At 35.2% G+C, this 21,191-nt stretch overlaps 1 protein-coding gene across 2 annotated transcripts in view; it reads right to left on the reverse strand.

Moving 5' to 3' along the window:
- LOC115452740 overlaps positions 1 to 21,191 on the reverse strand; it is a 63,406-nt gene that overhangs the window by 10,972 nt on the left and 31,243 nt on the right. For both annotated transcript variants that reach the window (XM_037438059.1, XM_037438061.1), the window contains exon 2: positions 11,075 to 11,268. In XM_037438059.1, the coding sequence (XP_037293956.1) occupies positions 11,075 to 11,268 (194 nt within the window). The remainder of the gene's footprint in view (positions 1 to 11,074; positions 11,269 to 21,191) is intronic.

The raw sequence follows: 21,191 nt of genomic DNA on the forward strand, positions 1-21,191 counted from the left end.
TGTTTATACCACCAGCTACTACTAGTAGCTGGTGGTATAAACATGAACCTAGGTTCATATTACCTTTAGAAGAGTACTTATGCACTGATACTCTGTCCCGCATTACAGTAACAGAAGTCATGGTGTTAAAAGCACTTCGCTCGCTGGACAGAAGTAAGGGGGCCGGTTGCGATGGTATTCCTCCTATATTTCTTGCTTCCTGTGCAGACGGACTCTCATTTCCAATTACAATTCTGTTTGTTAGATCACTCAAAGAGTGTGTATTTCCTACCGTCTGGAAAAAAGCTCAAATTGTACCAATCCATAAAAAAGGATCTAAATCTCTAATCAACAACTACCGTCCTGTATCCATTCTTAATGCTATCAGTAAATTATTGGAATTATTAGTATATGAGCATATGTACCCTCTTATTGCTCGGAATGTGCCTCAAACTCAACACGGCTTTTTTCGAGGCCGTTCTACTGTTTCTAACTTGGCATTATTTTCGAACTTTGTTCTCTGCGAAATGGAGAATGGAGGCCAAATTGATGTGGTCTATACAGACATTGAAAAAGCCTTCGATCGAGTGGACCACAATATACTTCTCCGAAAGTTAGAATATTTGGGCATACATGGGGATCTGTTACGGTGGGTTCGTTCTTATTTGACTAACCGTTCTCAAGCAGTAGTGCTGGGTGGATATAGATCTAATTTTATCACAATTTCCTCTGGAGTTCCTCAAGGGTCGCATCTTGGACCTCTTTTCTATAACGCCTACCTGTTTGACATACATAGTGTTTTTAAAAATGCTCGGTACATCCTATATGCGGATGACAAAAAAAATTGTATGAAGGTTGCCTCTGTTACTGAATGTGAGCGTTTACAAGATGACCTCAATAGACTAATTAATTATTACAATCATAACAGAATTTCTATCAGCATTGGAAAATGCCAATGTATTAGCTTTACACGAAAAAGGAACCCTATAATATTTCCCTACCATTTTAACGGAACTTTAATTGAGAGAACTGAAGTAGTGCGTGACCTGGGTGTATATTTTGATAGGAAAATGACAATGTCTACGCATATTGATACGATTATTAGCAAAGCTTACCGTAACCTTGGTTTCCTGATAAGAACTTGCCGTCCTTTTTCTGACCCAGTTAGCTTTAAAATAGTATATTATGCGTACGTACGCAGTGTATTAGAATATGCAAGTCCAGTTTGGTGCCCTAATTATAACACATATATCAATCGCATTGAAAGCATACAAAAGAAATTTGTACGGCATCTCAATTTTGTATGTAAAAAAGCCTCTACAGCAGCTAGCTATGAGAACATTTGTCAAACTTATGGTCTTTTTTACATTAAAAAGAACGTCGCCAAGTACTCGATATGGGTTTTTTATATGATGTTATTCGCAGTCGTCTCGACTGCGCTGAAATTGTTGAACTTATATCTCTAGCAACACCTAAACGCCGCACCCGGCACACACCTTTACTTCGGGTTCCACCTCGTAACACAAATTATGGTAAAAACTCCGTGTTTGCGAGACTACCAAATACTTACAACGAACACTTTTCTTGCATTGACCCTTTTGTAGGGTCCAAACACAGTTTTCTGTGCCATGTAAAACGTCACTTTCAGCCTTCGGATCCCTAATTCTTTAATAATAATATGTTAGTAAATGCTTATGTTTGATTGCTTCTGTGGTGTAGCCGTTAGTGTACGCGGTATGTATGCCGTACTATAATCTTGGAATATTTATTGCGAATCGAACAAAATGATATTATCTTTATTTATTTATTTCTTTTCCACCGTGTTTTTGTTCTCTTCGGTATGATTATGATTATAACAAAAATACTCATTTATTAATTACACCGACATGTATGGCAACTTATAAGGAATTTTACTGGTATGTATGTATGTATTTATAATATTTATTAATATATGTACACATATTATATATATGATATATATGGTATGCTCAATCCGTATATACGTGTGTTAGTATGACATCGTTTATTTATCGTTATATTAATTTGCCCCGCCTTTTCTTTCTTTTTTAACTCTCCACAAAAACCGTCTGAAATGTAACTTAAGTTGTAAAATGAGTAATTTTTATTGGCTTTCAAATTATTGTTAAACTGTTATATATATGAAATTGTTAAACAGCTGTTATTACTCTATAATAAAAAAAAAAAAAAAAAAAAAAAAAAGTTTAGTAGGTAGATACAAATGTCTCTTAAATTTGTCTCGGTGACGAAGGATGGAATTTTTCGAAAGAGAAGACACTAAATATAGGTCGGTACTGATTCTAATTATAATTAGATTTTAACTCACCGTTGCTATAAATATTAATTGTTTATTTATTGATAATATATTTTATTTTCTTGGCCTATGTTCAGCAGTGGACTTTAAATGGCTGATGATGATTATGATGATGTTTATTTTAATAAGTAATTTCCTTACATTACAAAATTACCGGCTAGAAGCGGGTTATATGAACCCACCGCCAGTATCTTTATTATCGAGGCATCTCATTAATCCATTAGTGGTTGATGATCCTACCCCCTACAGTTAAACACCACTGGCGAAGCGTCCATACAACTCGATTCCTACCGGCTTCTCTTTTAGCGTATGTCTTAGTTCCTGTTTTATGTTAAATTGGCCGCGAAGTGTTAACCAAGGCAATTTGTTTTCCTGGAGTTACCTTTTGGAATAATTTAGCCTTCGTCCCTGATACTGTACCTTACAGTGGTGAAGGGTCCATAGAACCTGATTCCTATCGGCTTCCCTTTCGTAACTTATGTAAAATAAAATTGCCGGTGGAACAATTTGCATACCATATTTATGCATAAGTAGCACTATAGGTTGTGCCGGGTTCCTTTTAGGAAAATATCACCCTTGGCCACTATTAAACACATCTATCTACCACATTGACAAGGAAAACTAGGTAGTAAGGAATGTCCTTTTCCCACAATGTTTTCCTCCACCGATAGAACGAGTGATAACAATATCAATACATGTAACGTGGACGGTGATAGCCTAGTTGGGTGTGGAACGAACTGCCGAGACGAATGTCCGCAGGTTCAAAACCCAAGGGCACACACCTGACTTTTCTAAAGTTATGTGTGTATTTTTTGTGAATTATCGCTTGCTTTAACAGTGGAGAAAATACCGTGAGGAAACCTGCATACCTGAGAAGTAATCTATAAGAATTTTGAGGGTTTGTGAAATCTGCCATTCCACATTAGGCCAGCGTGGTGGACTAAGGCCTTATCCTTCTCAGTAGAGAAGGACCGTGGCCGTGGCCGGCAGTGGGAAAGTATATAATACAGGACTTATATTACTCTATAATGGGACACGGAGGTACATATGTGACATAGGATCCAGGTCTTGTTACGAAATACTAACTATTAGCATGGTGTCTGGAATTGTGTACGGCAAATGATTATATCCTCGCCCCACATTATATGGGACCTAACATAGCCTAAAAATATAGATATGAATTATAGTAATAAAAAAAAATTTTTTTTTTTTTATCGATTATCCCTGCCTACCCTGGAAAGGAAAACGGTGTAACGCTATGTCTTTATTACTCTTATTTTATATAACATTTTCCGCATCCGACAACCTTAAACTGACCTTATTAATAAAAGATGATTTCATTCGTCAATAAAGCCTGTACACTGCATGGCTGTATGACATCAGCTGTCATTTGTTAACACTTGATGGTTGGCACTATGTGAACTGAGATAATGGTGGTATTAAAAATGACGTCATTAGTTTTGAAAGTCGAATAATATAATAAATTCTCAAGTAAAAGGGTACGGCAGGGAATTGTAATAGGCGGTAAACAATTTAAGGACACTACCGCGTGTTGGAGGGTTTTTTTGTACGTCACTTTGCCCGACCAGAGATTCAAATCCAGAACCTCAGAGCGGTGTCGTACAACGCATGCTATACAACTACGCCACTGCACTGGTGCAGTCAAACACATTAATACAAGGAAAGGGCTCTCAAACTGACATATACATATACCTATTTATTCTCTACGTATTATAAAATTTGTAACTTTCCAATGTCTATACATTATACCGATAGACATTGAAGAAAAAGAAATATAGGAGTTCTTTATTAGAGCAACAGAAGCCAAAACATCAGTTTATAGACTTTTGTCTGTACAATCAACACGCCAAAAACTACTGCATGGAATTGAATGCAGTTTTCACCGATGTGTCGCTAGAGGTCTAACTTAAAACATAGTCTCCATACCCCGGGAAATACAATGCGGTAATTTTATCCCAGAAAAACATTAGAACGCGTGTGCATCAGCAAGCAAAAGCTAGTAATTAGTAGATAATAATTCCACTAAGGCAAACACTACAAGTTAAACATTGCATTATGACATCACCTGTCACTCACTCAATTTGGAATGTTGGCACCGTGTGAAATATGTCTAATGATGCGATTGTCCTTGGCTAAACGGAACTGCGAATTGATCAAAATTAATTAATATTTTAAACACTACACGCCTTCAATGCAGGTTTGTGAGAACAACGATTCAAAGGTATGCAACTTCCAGAAATGTTTTGCAATACATTTGTGAGTTATTCAGTTTCGGTACCAGGATTTATAGAGTGCTTATTTATCCCTGGATCCAGATTCTAGATTGATACCGAAAGGTTAATACTAACTTATTTCATTGTAAGTAAACTTAGGGGTTTAACGGTGAAGAAAAACATCGTGAGGAAACTTGCATACCTGACAAGCTCTATACGAATTTTAAGGGTGTGAAGTCTACCAATCCTCATTAGGTCAGCGTGGTAGACTAAGGCCTAATCCCTCTCATCCGTGCCCAGCAATGGGACGGTATATAATACAGAGTTGATATTATATTATTATAACTTATATATTAAATAATCAAACTTTGTTTCATAATTTTTCTTCACATAAGATACGACTAAGATTTTTGACATATCTGAATATCTCAGCAAATTAATTTCTACAATAGTTTTGATACTTTATCAAGCCAGGTTTATATAAAACGTAATTTAAATCTAATAACAAAAAAGATTTTAATGAAGTTATAAGTAAGTTATCTCAAAACTATTTTTTAACTTTTAAAACGAAATACACTCTTCCGCAATCCACTGTTCCTTTGTTATTTTAATTGTCTAAATGTTAATTCCGTTTTCAAGCTATTTTATTCATAATAGTTTTTTTTTAATTCCTTTACTTAAAAACTGGACTATAAAAAGAGTGAATAGCATCAAAAAATGTATTTTAGTAGACAAATACGTTGCACCACTTGAAACTTTTATAGCGAAGTTTTTTTTTTAAATCTATAATTTACTTTTTAAATGCTATCATGGTAGGAACAAAGTAAATAGTTAATTTAGGGTTATAATCTGAAAATAATGTTTAAATAGCTCTCCTGTAAAGTTGTGTTTTTACACTTGTACTAGTAGTATATGTAGGACCCGTCCGTATAAGTAGAAATATAGGTTTGCTGAGCTGAAGTTTGTTTATTTAAACGTGCTAATCTCAGGAACTACTGGGTCGAATTGAAAAATTATTTTAGTGTTTGATAACGCATTTATTGAGGAAGGTTATAGGCTATACAACATCACGCTATGACCATATGAAAAATGTTGCAATAGTAAATAAACCTTAAACCACGTGGTCGTTAAATCAGTTTTACACACAATCCAAAACACTTGAACTTTAGATAAGATATCGCTACTCTGATTTTAAACTTGACATTCCTTTCAATGTTATCATAAATCGGTTTGAGTGTTTTACCTTTCTGAGATTGCATATTTATTTATTGAAATAAACATAAATGAAGGGCGTGTGACAATGTGCGAAGATGTTTGTAAGACGAGCGGTCATTAGCATTTTTTTTTTATTTCATTATGATTCCAGGGTTCATGACCGATTAACCCTAGAATTGATTGGGATGACACACCGAATGCACGCCCATACACGGGGGAATATTGGCCGCGGCCCTAGGCACACAATCCAGCGTGTATACTTCATGGTTGTACACATAATGAAGATTACACACATTACACAATGAAGCCTATGAGGGCTCACGAATATTTCCTGGCCTTCTCCCCTCCGCCAATCCTAAGAAAGTTCCTTTGTTTTTCCCACATTTCCCTTCCCCTGATATCCATTCCCAACTCTCCTTCAGAGCCCTGAAGTCGCTAGGCCGTGTGATACCAGTATCCCAGGTTTATTCGCAGGTTTCACTCGGTGTTGGTGCAGGGTTCGATAATGAAAAAAAAAACGAATTGCCGTGCACATTTCATTACCAATAATTAAAATTAACACATGTTTTCAATAAACGATCCCAATCTCGATCTCAATCTCAATCCGTTTTTAAAAATAAACCAATCAAATAACTCATTTGTAAGCATGTCAAAACATTTTTTTTTCTGATTGGATCGTTTATTGAAAATGGCTGTAAATCATACACCATTTGTCATACTGTTAACTTCATTTAACATTAATCGATATAAAGAAGACGTATTGTCATCAAGATTTATAGACAAGCATAATCTTATTAAGATTTTTCCAAGTAACTGGTACACTCAACTAATAATGCAGTAATTACTGAGATAAAACATCGCTTAGCTAATGACCGAGTCCCGTTGAGCGTCGGAAGTTTCCGCGGATTAGTTGTTTATTGAGGCTCAACCATGGGGCTAACACGTGCTTGTATTTAGGTCATGACGACATCTTCAAAAAGGTTGGAGGCTGTATTTTAATCGTTTCTAATATAAATGCTATAAATGTTTTGATGTTGGTAGTAAATGCAGTAACTGTTGCTTACTAAACAAATGCCAAAGTTTGTAAGAATGTTTTGATGTTCGAAGTAAACGCAGTAACTGCTGAACGGATTTGTATTGCCGGCACATGGATAGACATGGCCTGGAATATCATATAGGCTTTGCAACCTGATAATTTGCTCCCGTCAGATTTTTTTTTAATTTGATTCTTAATGAGTTCGTCCTAGCAAAACAGCGTGATACGCTAACCGTATTTTAAGAGAAACTATTTGGTGTGAGGACCAAGCGCACAAGAATTACCTCGGGAGGGGTCCCAAACCATATTAGGCCAGCGGGGGTCAAAGCATAAACCTTCTCAGTAGTAGAGGAGGCCCGTGCCCAGCAGTGGGACAGTATATAATACAGGGCTGATATTATTTTTATTTAAATAAACTGATGTCACATCCGCATCGCAAATTCCAGTCGTTGATTAAGTGACGATGATCCGCACGATTCTAATGACACGGCGAATCATCAGCGCATTTAATGATTACATTAGTGTTAATCATTGCACGTGCTCAGCGATTTTAATAGGTTTCTTGTTACATAGATTGTCAGTTTAAATGTCTTTATAAACATTATTAAACTGTCTAGGTGGTAGGTAAGCCGCTGAGGTTTTGGGTTCGAATCCCGGGTAGTGATATTGGGTTTTTCTAGTCAATATCAGCGCATTAAAAAGTGCAAATCACGATATGGAAAGGGTATGCAGTATTTTACTTAGGTATTTTGCTATTTCATGCTTGATTGAGTAACCATCGCATGCGCATTGCATCAGTGCAATATTTTGTATGAAATTCTTCCCAATGTTCGTTCTATATAATCTTGGATATCGATATACATGTATGTATTGGAAGAATATACGACAATGATCTTAGTCTTTGTTGTTAGGAAACTTGTAAGTAAAGGCAGTAATCTCGATAAATTAACTATCGTAAACGCTTACCGATGTATTTACTCTGAAAACTGGAAAAATTAAGATCGAACAATTAAATAGTTAGGACTTTACGATCGTATACTTCGAGACTATAACTTAGGTGAAGATTCAAAGATGGTTGGTTCATTCACATTGACAAAGCAAATTGTTGGCGAATCAATTTGTTCCGAGGCGCGTTGGAATGCCGATCGGATGGTCGCGTTAGTGCTACGTGCAGGGCTGTCATGTTGACTGTGTTCAGCATTAACTTTTACATGCACAATGTCTATTTCTGTCATCAAGCGTTTGGAAAGCATTGTTGTGTTTATTTTAGTCACTGTGTTAGGCAATTTGACACATAACACTTTATGATTTACATTGAAAGTCGTAGAGCATTATTAAGCAGCTTACGACGCAGTATAAAGATACTTTGTAAACTGTAATTCAAAGTTTGCTAGGCTACTTACTATTAAACGGGCGGCTAAGCGCCTCATTCCGTGTTATAAAAAACAAACAAATAAGGTAGTTGACGACTTTTTTGATTACATTTATCAAAAAAGTATTTCATCCCAAATCTTTCGGAAAAAGAATTTTCTAAATCCACGCAGTAATAAATAAGTTATAAAGCTTTGAAATTTGGTGGAAAGGTAAGCTGTCAAATTACAGTAATAGTGAAATGTGACGTCGCCCAGTGCCACCGGCCATAGCGCTGCGTGCGTGAGAAAAGGACAGCGCGATAATCCCACTACTTTTGCTCACAATATTTAAATATGAATAACTGCTTTATTTTTCAACCAATTTTGATGATCATTTCACCGAAGAATTTCTTTTTAATATTATTTTCTGTTACATATAAAATAATAGGCTAAATCAAACATAGGAAACTACCCCATTGTATAAACTAAATTACGTATTAAAATAATACACAAGTGGCAACCCTATTTGATGTCAATAACATGGTAGTTATCTTTGACTGGCTTCGAGAAGGAAGCTATGACTATCACCCCCAGGATATGAGCCAATTATTTATTACATCAAATTCTATTATACTATTATATATCTAGAAAATGGTCGATGAGCGTACTTAGTCTGTCAAATTAGTGACGTCGGTTTCCATAAGTAGTCAAGCGATAGCTTTTGTATGACAATGTACTAAAATTCTTAGTATTGTCAGTCAGATAATACAACTTAATTTGGCGACTTTATAAGCATATTACCTATAATTTCATCACAGTTCATAGTTGAGCATTAGGGATATGTGCGCCGCCAAGATTAGTATTAGGGAGTTGCATTTGCACCTACGCACTATACTACATAATATTATTTTTTATTCAAATTCTAATCGCGCGGGTTTTAGAAAATGCTTTATCATAATAAAAAAGGAAAGTATTTAAAAATTATTCAGTCGCAGCTAGGAGTCAGAAAGTTGGCGGTGTGCTACCCCCGTGTCTTAGGAAGCACGTAAAGCCGTTGGTCCTGCGCCTGATTTCTCTCCGGTCATGTCAGATTGCCGTCTCACCGGACTATGAGTGTGGAGGATTAGAGAGTGCACCTGTGTATTGCGCAAATACTTGTGCACTATACATATAATATATCTTGCGTACTTGGTTGATCTCCGTTGAGATTGGCCGCCCTGGCCTAAATTCGTTTACGAATCATTCACTCAATTCAATACATTAAACGTCTACTTGAGGTAAATCAAGGTTGAGATTGAATTATTAACACAGCCCTATGAAATTCTGATATTCCCTCTTTAAAGGAGAACTACGTCACATAGAATTAGCAAAGACACTGAATAGTTTGATGATCGATTAAAAATGGTCCTTAGTAGTTACACTATAAAAATCATTATCGTATCGAAAGATAACTGTAGTTATGTGTACTGTAAATCTGAGGAAAGTGAATCGGTGTTGTGCAACTTGACAAACATTGGATACGAGTTACGCGAAAACATTACATAAGACGTACTTGTCGCATCATCTTGTGGAAAAATTATTAACTAGGTGTCATTTACGATTTCAGTCTGTACTTTTTTGGGTAATATAGTTTATTTGTCATGAAGGACATGGTACACATCAAAATCAGTTTAATTGTTACTGAGTTTAACAAACTTTCAGGTGTTTTCCTTTGCCTGTAAGGTTCAGAATCATATTGGTAATGGCAAAAAAAATAACGTTGTAATGGAAGGATCGATATATGTATTGAGACGTATTGATGATTTCAGATTCTTTATTAGACTGGTCTCATTATACTAACTTAATACTATACATTATATGGCTTATACACTAAGTACACACACTGCACGTTATTTAATGTATATTTTTTTATGTTTTCCTCTCTGTTCGCAACTTTAAGACATTGATCATCAATCTTAAATTACGGCTTTAAACTTTACATTTTTTTAACACTGTGAAGCATAGCTGTGAAGAAAAGTACCTTAGTTTTTACCCTTTGAAAATGATCCCTATGTACCGAAGTTATTTTTATCGCATAAAATCATACCACGAGCGCCTGTTTCTCGATTAAACCTCCGATTTGCTATGGATGTCACCAATGAAAGATGACTACGAGAAATATGATTACAAATATTACAGAACATTGTCCTGTTTTTAGTATGAAGAACATTAACTGATTCAAATTTATTCATTTTATACATATTTTACATTAACATATTGATATTTATATTTGTAATTCTTATGAAGTATTTATTCCATTTTAGTATACAATTCATTATTTAGAACCATATTATATAACGTATTAGGTACAAATTAAATAAGTACCTAGAAACATACACCTAAATAAAATAATAGCTTAGATTCCCTACCAAGTATAGTAGACGCCAAGCCTTTTGCATCGAGAGGTCGATTCAAAATCGCTTTCAGTCTTCAGATTTTATAGGCTAACCAGTCCGAAACCTTTCATAGATTACAAAGATTAAAGTCAAAGTGGAACTATGCTTACATAGAATTCATTAAACATGGTATAATAATAATTGTATTACATACTGTCCCACTGCTGAGTACGGGCTTCCTCTACTAGTAAGAGGCATTAGGCCTTAGTCCACCACGCTGGCCTAGTACGGATTGGTAGACTTCACATACCCTCAAGTCTTATAGAGAACTTTTCAGGTACATGCAGGTTTCCTCACGATGTTTTCCTTCACCGTTAAAACAAGCGATAATTCACAAAGAATAGACATAATTTTTAGAAAAGTCATAGGTGTCTTGGGATTTGAACCTGTGGACATTCGTCTCAACAGTTCGTTCCACACTCAAGGCGATCGCCGCTTATTAACATGGTATACCACTAGATATAATATAAGACAATTCTGATTTTTTTTACCTGCAAATGCGAGTCGTCCTTGCTCTGTTCAGGTTTCGTGAACTCGGCATGTAGCGCGGGGGTCTTGCCCCCCAGCGGCAGTGTGGGCGCCTCATGCTGCCACGCGTGTCGCTCCTCCTGCCTGAACCCTGGGTTGTCGAACGCGAACTCGTCCTTCACTGACTCCGGGTCTGTTGAGAACACCAAGTGCTTTCCTGTCGACAAAGAAAATATCAATAAATAAGACAGTTAGAGTTTTCCTGTGGACACAGAAATGGTGTAAATAAATAGATCAATGGTTCTTTAAACGCTGAAGTAGAAGCAAAGAAACCTATACTAATATACAAAGCTGAAGAGTTTATTTGAACGCGCTAATCTCAGGAACTACTCAACCAATATTGAAAACACTTTTGCTATTAAGAAGCTACATTACTCCTGAGTGCTATAGGTTACTCTTTATCTATTTTTTTTGGCGGAAAATGCGCAGCCTAAAACTAAAGAAAAATGTACCTTGGCTTCTCTCAAGATATTTAATGGGTTGCTAATTAGTGAAATATGGATGCACTCGCTATCGCATAAATATTTATGTTTTATATTAAAAGTTATAAGATTTATTAGCTTACTTTTACTCATACATATATAGCGTGTTCACGATAATAAAAATTAATTTTTAAATCAATGAATCAGGAAGTCTTTCCAATCCTTGATAATCACATTTTTCAAATGACAATAATCGATAGCGCACGATATCATCGGCATTTTTAAATTCTGATCGCATAATAAGTTAATTTGAAGCCTAGCCTTATAGTATTAGAACCTGCAACCTTCGCTTCACCCAGTAGCGAAGGGTAAAATTTTAATAAGTAACCCGAGGCAATGGTATTGCCTAAGTTAACATATCGGCAATATAATAGAAAACAAAAATGAAGACAATCCTAAATTAAAGCGATAGCCTAGTTGGGTGTGGAACGGATTGCCAAGACGAATGTCTGCAGGTTCAAATCCCAAGGGCACACATCTCTGACTTTTCTAAAATCATATGTGTATTCTTTATGAATTTATCGATCGCTTTAACGGTGACAGAAAACATCGTGAGGAAACCTGCACATCTGAGAAGTTCTCTATAGGAATTTCGAAGGTGTGTGAAGTCTACCAATCCGCACTAGACCAGCGTGGGGGACTAAGGCCTAATCCCTCTCAGTAGTAAGGGGGCCCTGCTCAGCAGTGGGCAAGTATATAATACAGGGCTGATATTATTATATTATAAATGAACCTTAAAAGAAAGCCGGTAGGAATCGGGTTGTATGGACGTTTCGCCGCTGGTCTCTATTTCCTAAACCATCGCCGTTATATTTGAAATAGTTTCTAAGAGCCGTGTGTTGATTGAATCATAACAAAGCAAGTAATGCACGTAACTGGAGACCCAGTTTGAGTGAAATCATTGGAGCATTCTATCTCGTAATTGCTGAGAGCATGCGAGCTAACAAGGTCGGGAAGAACGTGTGAACTAATATTGTATTAGCTTTTCTTTTAATTAAATGTTAAATTGAATTTTTCTGTGGACATTTCACGAGCTCACTGTTACAAGGTACTATAATTTTTACTTATGTTGCAAAAATTAGATTAATAATTTTCAAGTTGGTAAAAATTTGAAAAGACTATTGTCTTTTCTTTTTCTTCATGATTTTCTTTTTATTTATTTTTAGCGATAACTGGAAATTATCACTTATAAAGACTTGAATAATATGATAGGTATTTTATATAATTAAATTTAGGTACACATCAAATATAGCATAGAACCTCCTTTCTGACAAACATGTATTTGCCATACATAAAAATGTATGGCAAACGTTTATAAAATCAATTCTCGGAACTTTGACATAAAATGCGATTGCCGTTTCGGAATTCTATTTTTATTTTATAATATAATAGTGTTTTTAGTGTTATTCTGGGAAATAAAGCAAAGACTACCCTATTTGGTTAAGTTTTTATTTATATTTAGTCATTGACATTCCATTGTTTTTTTTATAAGATAAAACCAAATAACATTAATTTTGTAGTTAGGTATGTTGAATATTAAAGTCGTATTAATTAGTAAAACCTCATCAGGCCTCAACCAGTTTAACCTACGCTATGTTCATCTTTTGTATGACATATTTGATCTTTGTTTTTTAATGATATTTTAGAGGTGACTATAATGACTAAACCATACGTCCTTAAAGCAACATTACTCCATAATACATTCCTATAAGCAGGATAGCTTTTGATAATTTATTTTACAATAATAGTTTGCACACAGAGTCTACCTGAAAAGGCTACTCTGTAGACATATTGTCCACAGAAAGATCGGGTCCTTTTCGACCGGTTAGTGGGTACCGTCTCACTGAAATTTGTGGCAAGGGAGCGAAGGAAAAAGGGCTATTGGACCTTCAATAACGCCAAAATGATACGAAATGAAAAATAATATTTCCAACAATAAATAACAGTGATTTCCTTAAGAAAAAAGTCAGGGACGATAAAAAGTCATTGTGAAAGTGTCGAGTGACCCAGTTCAGAGGATCGAAAGCAAAAGTCGATAGCGATTTATCGCGAGTAATTGTTATCGAAGTTGTAATTGAGTGTAGATATCTCATGTAAATGTTTGTCTACAATGCGCATATTGTGTACACTTCTAAAAGTCTGAGGTATAATAATAAAGGAATAAATCAGATTCTAGTAAAACTTTGATTTATTCCAAAGAGGTTTCGATCTTTGAATAGAAGAAAAAAGAAGCTTCAACTATGTTCCATTTTTGAATATTTCATATTTACATATGACTGTGTAAAAAAGTCCAGTTTATATCATAAACTAGGTGACCCGACAGACGTTGTCCCATCTTAACTATGAATTTGGCGCGCATTCTGTCAATCGCTGACAGTTATTTCAAACAATTGACAGTTATATATAGATGATACTTGATAGTTGTACTTTTGATTTCCAGACGGTAGCGCCACGCTAAATCCAAGTAGAATCAAATAAACTCAATAACCTTACATCACAGACATTTCTATAGCAGTACAAAATATTTCACAACGGCTTTCGCATTGTGTCCGCTATGAAATTGTTGCACCTAATTTGCACATAAACGAATTTGTCGCAAATATATTCATAATTCACTGTTAAATATTTATAATAGGGGTACGTGAAACTAATTGAAATTTTGACAACCTTCGCCATTTTGGAAAATGGCCGACTGGAAGTATTGGCGCGTAAAACATTCCGCATTTAAATTAGTTTCCTTATAATTAAGTGTTATATTTTTTTTTTATATTTAAGGTTATGTCTTTTGGCTGGTATTTATTACCTGACACCCAATGATTGTTGCGAGGATTTTGTATTGGGCACTTATAAGCAGTTTTACGCGTATTATAAAAGGTCCATAGCAAATCTAACCGAATGTACTTTTAAATTAATAAAGCAATATTCAAAATATAGTGCCACCTACATGACTTGCTTCCGACCTTTATAAAGTCAACTGTTGAGCAAAGTCCATCTACCTTTTTTGTTTAAGTCTTATTTCGAGTAAAAAATAAAAATAAACTCTACTATTTTTGGACTCGAAACTTTGTACTAAAATTATTAGAAATAAATAATATGAGCTATGCCAAGATAAAAGATACGCTAATACGTAGTAATAAAGCATCTAACAGAAAATAAGATCATAGTTACCTATTTGTATATTCGTGACACGTAAATCAAAGATGTAATAAATGCGTAACGTACAATATTTAACGGTTCCATTTTCAAAGTGTCATATTGTTGAAATGCGTAGGAGTATAGACTACAATAGAACCTTTCGTCACCGCTGCTTGCACTTTAGTAATTTTTGTATGGCGAGATTTGTTTTGACCTTTTGGAAGTTATAGTTAGGCGGGATAGATGACAAAAAAGGGCATTGAAAGCTGATCACAGTGATGTAAAAACACCGTGATACTAGTTTTTATTAATCACGAATTAAAGGAGTTTTATAACGCAAAACGTTTAGAACTCAATCAGTTTATTATTTTAAGTAAAAATTAGGAATTAATAGTATTGCTTTAATCAGAACTCTTTATATAAGATCTTACATTGTACGAACTTTTTCGCAAACCAACCAACCATCAAGCGACCAACGGCGAGTTTTGACATAAAATATTATATTTAGCTCAATATATCTTATTTTCTATATCATCTAAGCGAATACAAATAAACAGTTAAAACACTACATAACAAGATTTGAGAGAAAGCGTAATCACCCACGAGTATGAAGTCATACACCATCACGTCTCGCAGTTTCATAACTGACAAGTGCCATCGCTGCGTAGAAGTAGACAAACCTGCCACAATGGGCTAGTCAGTCGCCATAGACGTGTTGCGATGCGCATGACAATCGCCGCACCCCTCATGGACATTACTGGCTGAATGGCTTTATTTCTTTTTGTCTTGTTTGATTTAGCTTAAACTTTCAAGATGGTGCGGCGTTTACTCTGAATAACAACTAATCCTAGTAATAGACATTCTATATGCCAATAATTTTACGTCTGTTTCATAACTGACAAGTATCATCACTGCGCAGGTGACAAACCAATCTCAGTTCGTTACGGACGTGGTGCGATGTGCATGATAATCGCGGCCCATGAACTTTATTGGCTGAACGTTTTTTTTCCTTTGTCTTATTTTTTTTTTTATTATAATTTGGTTTTAATCTTACATATGGCGTTTGTCGGCCAAATACATTTGAAAATCGAAGGGAAAAGTTTAATAAATTAACCTCATTTATGATCAAATTTTTTGCATAATCTATGAATGGTCTACATCCTTTTTGAGAAATATTAGCAGCAAATCGATGTATAATGTTCAAAGATATATTGTTTTTGCTCCTCGGTGGTTAGCCACAGGACCAAAAGGGGTTTGTTCACATATTTTCTTCCTTTCTTTCATAACATCCTTCTAAAAAGACGTGGCTATTTCAACGTCACCCTCATCCAACACTTGGTAACTACAACAGCTTTCATATTAATTAGATGTTAACTCACGTAATACCTAACAATCTAGGTAATCTTTCACCATAGATCTTAATCAACATTACGCATGCGTGGAGACAAGAATGTGGGAACAGGAAAAACGCACTGTCGACGGTATGTTGTCGTGATAGTATGCGATACGTCACATCCGCTCTGACTTCTGACTGACTTCATAATTAATAACTTCCATGAAATCAACTAGAGCTAGCTTTTGAGTAAAGCCGCAAACTTTCATCGTTCAAACAAAGATGTACTTTAATGCTGTCGAATACGTTTTAAAACCCTCTAATAGTTCATTTTGAGACTCTTGGTTCTCTCTTCGATATCCTTTAAAAAATATGAAATAGCTCCAAATTATTTCCAAAGCCCTCGTAGCAAAGAATTCTTAAAATATCTTAATAAACAACAAACATCCGGATTTGCATTGGAAACTAGTCGTTAAATATCAATGAACATCTCAAGCTTTTATTTCTATTGCAAGCAAGAAAAGGCACTAAAATTCTCTTGTAGAATTATTGTTTACAGTATCGTAAACTGTTCGAATGATTTACAGCTCTCTTACAATACGACATTGAACCAGCCCTAACGTACTTTCACTATTGTCCCATCAGACAACTTCGAGGAACATCGTTGTCGTTTATCTCACTCTCACTGGTAATAAATTTAGAAATAAGTATCCCTGTCTCTTTCGTTACTATATGAAATAACTGTTTTTTTTTTTTAATGGCTACAAGGACTGGGTTTCTGTGCTACGCCATATAACTGGATTTTATATTAAAATTGAAATACGATTTTATATTTTTTTTATTTGATATTCTAAATTTTAAAAATATCATGCCAGTGTTTTCGATGTATTGTAACTAATCTGTAAAGGATAAATTAGGAGATGATCTAGGAATTGATGACTGACGGTGGCAAAGTTGTACTACAGTACGACTGCGGTCCTGAAGTCTCAGGTTCGAGCCCCGGGTTGGAAGAAGTGATCTTGGATTTTTCTACTCATATCAGCCCGGGGTCTGGAATTTGTACCCAAAAAGGCGATAGGTTTGTCCCCTATCACATCATGGGACGGAACACACTGCAGAAAGTGATGCGTCAGTAGCGCCAGTGTGTGTGGTGTATACATTCTTATCACTTTTAGGAATTTAAGTCCCTGTTGCTACTTACTTTATAATCGTAGGGGGACTTTAAAGGAAACGGAAAGAAGACCCTCTGCGTCTCAGGTTAGTGTTATGATACGTTTATGTACAATATAAGCGTATTTCCTAAAAAAAATATCGATTTTATGGTTTCTAAATGTTTCTTTTTTTGCCCTGAATGACGAGACGAGCTTGCTGTTCACCAGATGATAAGTGATACGACCGCCCATAAACAGTAGAAACACCATCCAACACCTTGAATTACAATGTATTGTTTGGTATTCCACTGCGCTCGCCATCCTAAGAAATGAGATGTAAAGTCTTATTATATCCAGTGGCTACAAATGTGAAATAATGTTACTTATATTTATAAAGCATAATTTACTCTACAAAAACTAATTGCTCTGCGGCATCGCTAGATTATATTCTCCTTTTAAGATTATTTGGCAAAGGTCATCAAGATCATTCCGAAAGGAAATCCCAAAACGATTATTTATCAATTCGCGTATAAATTGGTATTCATTAAACATCATTATCTAACGTAGATTGTTTTATGTTTGTTTGTTTACAAATTGCGGGAAGATCCCCAAATTAAGACGCTGCATTTGATCCGCGAAGGCACGCCTTAGGCCAATGACGTCACGGATTTTCGGAACACAAGTGCGTATTCAGATATTTCAAAAACAAAACAAATATCACGCATTTATCCCCGAAGGGGTATGCAGAAGCGCATGTTCCGTCCCATAATGTGATTGGGGCGAGCCTAATGCCATATCGGGCACATATTCCAAACTCCGGGCTGATACTGAGTAGAAAAACCCAAATATCACTTTGCCCGATCCGGGATTCGAACTATGAGCCTCAGAGCGCTGTCGTGCCGCGCATGCAGTACAACTACGCCACTAAGGCAGTCAGATATTTCAACTATCTTTATATTGTTCGTTGCTGTTAAATACATAAAAACCAGCATTACTATAAATATAATCTCTACACGATAGAATAGGTGAAAAAAATATTTAAATAATAATAAAAAATAATAAAAAAATAAAAAAAGAGTTTCTTGCCTGTTCTTCTCTAGAATCTAAATAATGTATATCTTTTAGCTTCGAATAAACGATTTTACGCAAGTGGTCGCTATCCGGGTGTATATAAAATATATTCTTCCACCAGCAAATATTCGTTATGAACGCACTCATAAATAAATCTGAAACGTTTGTCTGTTCTACGCACACTACAATACTTTTTATAAATGTGTGCATGAGCATTTACTCTTATATGTTGGCAGAAAGAAAAGATCGGACGAGCCGTGTCCTTTATATATTGTCTAAGGCGATTACACACGCTCTGTCATCGGGCTGGAGAGCCGTCAGTCAGTCGTCAGTCACGGTTGATAAAGAATTTTATGAAATAGTAAAGTCTGTTTTAATGAAAACCCTTGGGTGTGACGCTGCGAATAAAGCGGCGATATAAATCATTTTAAAAGTAACTTTATTTTCTAAGCAATAGGTAATAATATTGTATTATTATACAACATGCACTGATATGTTATTCTGTCACTACACTTCTTTCAAAAAAAGAATCGTTTTCTCTACATCTATAATCATTGGTAGAATGATCATTTACCTTAGCTCACTCATGGGACGAACTAAAAAATAATCTATAATATATTTTTTTTCTTTTTGCCAAGGCATGTTGTGCATGCAGCCTAGGTTGTAAGATCGTAAAAATGTAACTAAAAAAGCAAAGATTAGATACAAAGTATAATATACAAAAACTACGAAAATATGATTGGATATGAATTAACAATATAACTTGAGTTATACAATTATCGTCCGAATCTTTCTGCACGGTCGTTACTGTTATCTCGGTCAAGGAAAACCATTTTATTCACACGAGCTATGTAGAAAGTAAATGAAATATATTACAGCTATAAAACTTACGCACTAGGCCAGCGTGGTGGAGGCGTAATCCTTCTCAGTAGTAGAGGTAGCCCGAGCCCAGCCGTGGGACAGTAAAATTAAATGATTTATTTGAATCTGTAAAATGTTATACATTATTTAGATTCCGTCAATATTAACTCTACCACCACTTCAGAAAGCAGTTCTCACTGAGGAATGGGCAAGAAACTCTAGTGTTACTCTTTTCAAAATCATTCAAAATCGTACATGGAAAAGAGAAGAAAAAATATATATTTTTTTATTGTTGTTTAGAGCAGTTTTTTTTTGGTTCGCAAAATTGGGTACAATATTCATTTTAAATCATATAAAGTTCATTGATATGCTCGCAAAATAACGAATAATGCAAGGCCGATATTATTTAATTATTAAAAAGTTCCACCAGGACTCATATGGATCCTTCGCCACTGGTAGACCCGCATGAGTTGTTTCACCTCTATGTATATTGATATAGGCCTCATATTACCAAGGGCATAAGTATATAATCCATGTCACTTCCAAGTATTATGCGATAAAGACACCGAGAAGATAATTCCGATCTTATAAAGCTTACCTGACCGTCCATTCCGAATTCGTTTTTGTACTCCTTATAACAGGGTGTTATCCTGTTTAATTCTGTAATTTATTTTATATGTAACTGAAAATAATATGAACAATAAATTCTTTTGTGAAATCAATAACAAAATTGGTTGATAAATAAACCAATTATTCATATTTCATATTGTAAGCAAAATTTGGGACGTGATGGGGTTATCACGCTATCTCTTCCTCACGTATACAGACACTTAAAGACGTAACAGTTTGCTATTAATTTTACTTGAATTTTAAAAATCTTAATACCCCATTCAATTACTCTTTAATTGTAACTGACAGATTTAAACAGACATCCTGCTCTTAAAATTATCACAGTATATAAACATCTTTCTTTAAAAAATAATTTACACGGTTCAAGTATACATACTATTGTAGACAATATTCATATTTAGAAACAACTTATCAACATAGATGTTTAATCCTACAATCTTAATCGATCCTATTGCTCAGTTACTACTTACGCATAATAAAATATAACGCAGAAACAATTGTCTACAAGTATTTACATTCTGCGCAAATGTTTAAACTGTGAGCAATCGTGTATTTTGAAAACAAACGCAACGCATTACGAAACAATCTGGTTGGTTGGACACGCACGGATTCACTCAGGTCACCTAGGAATAATAATTACCTAATTATTCAATGACTTTAAACACTTAGTTTTGTAAGTGACTTGCCACGCAGACTATCCAGCCATTATACCAGATGTAAGGAAAACGTATAAAGGCCTGCATTGACGAGGTTTTATTTTATATACAAGTATAGATAGATAAATGTATGTGTCATGTGATGTGATTATGATTAGCTCTACAGTGGTTTTGTGAAGTTTGGTAGCTGGACCACCAGAAGTCATCTGGGTAAAGATAATTACGGCTATCCGTACGAAGTACAGTCGCTAGTAAATTATAAAATTCATTCATGATATTTTAAATATTCATTGGCCAGTAACGATGCGTACAAAAAATGATGCTCCTTTAGAAGACCAATTTCGGGATGGCGTCCGCTCCGCTACGCCCGGCTGAAAAAGGTTTCCCGGGATAAAATGGAATGTATATCTTAAGTCAGCTTTCTTGCAATAGATCAGTAAAAACTGCATTCGATTCCATGCCGTAGTTTTTGCGAGATACGTGTACAAACATAAACTGTTGTATTGGCTTTCATAGCTCTTATAAAGATCCCCATATTAGATTTTCTTCAAGCTCTATAATGTTAAGCAAGCCTGTTAGAATGTTATTATGTGTATGTTTATATTACTGGTCTTTATGGGACTTATATTACACGGGCGCTATAGAATGTCACGCAGTGCTTTGAAATTCAAAGGTCAGGGTAGTGATTCTACTGTTTGTGAGCAGTTATATCACTTATCATATGGCGGACGACTTGGTGTATTCCTACTGTAATAGAAAAC

This window comes from Manduca sexta, chromosome 2 (assembly GCF_014839805.1).
Source record: "Manduca sexta isolate Smith_Timp_Sample1 chromosome 2, JHU_Msex_v1.0, whole genome shotgun sequence".
In the NCBI taxonomy this organism is placed as follows: domain Eukaryota; kingdom Metazoa; phylum Arthropoda; class Insecta; order Lepidoptera; family Sphingidae; genus Manduca; species Manduca sexta.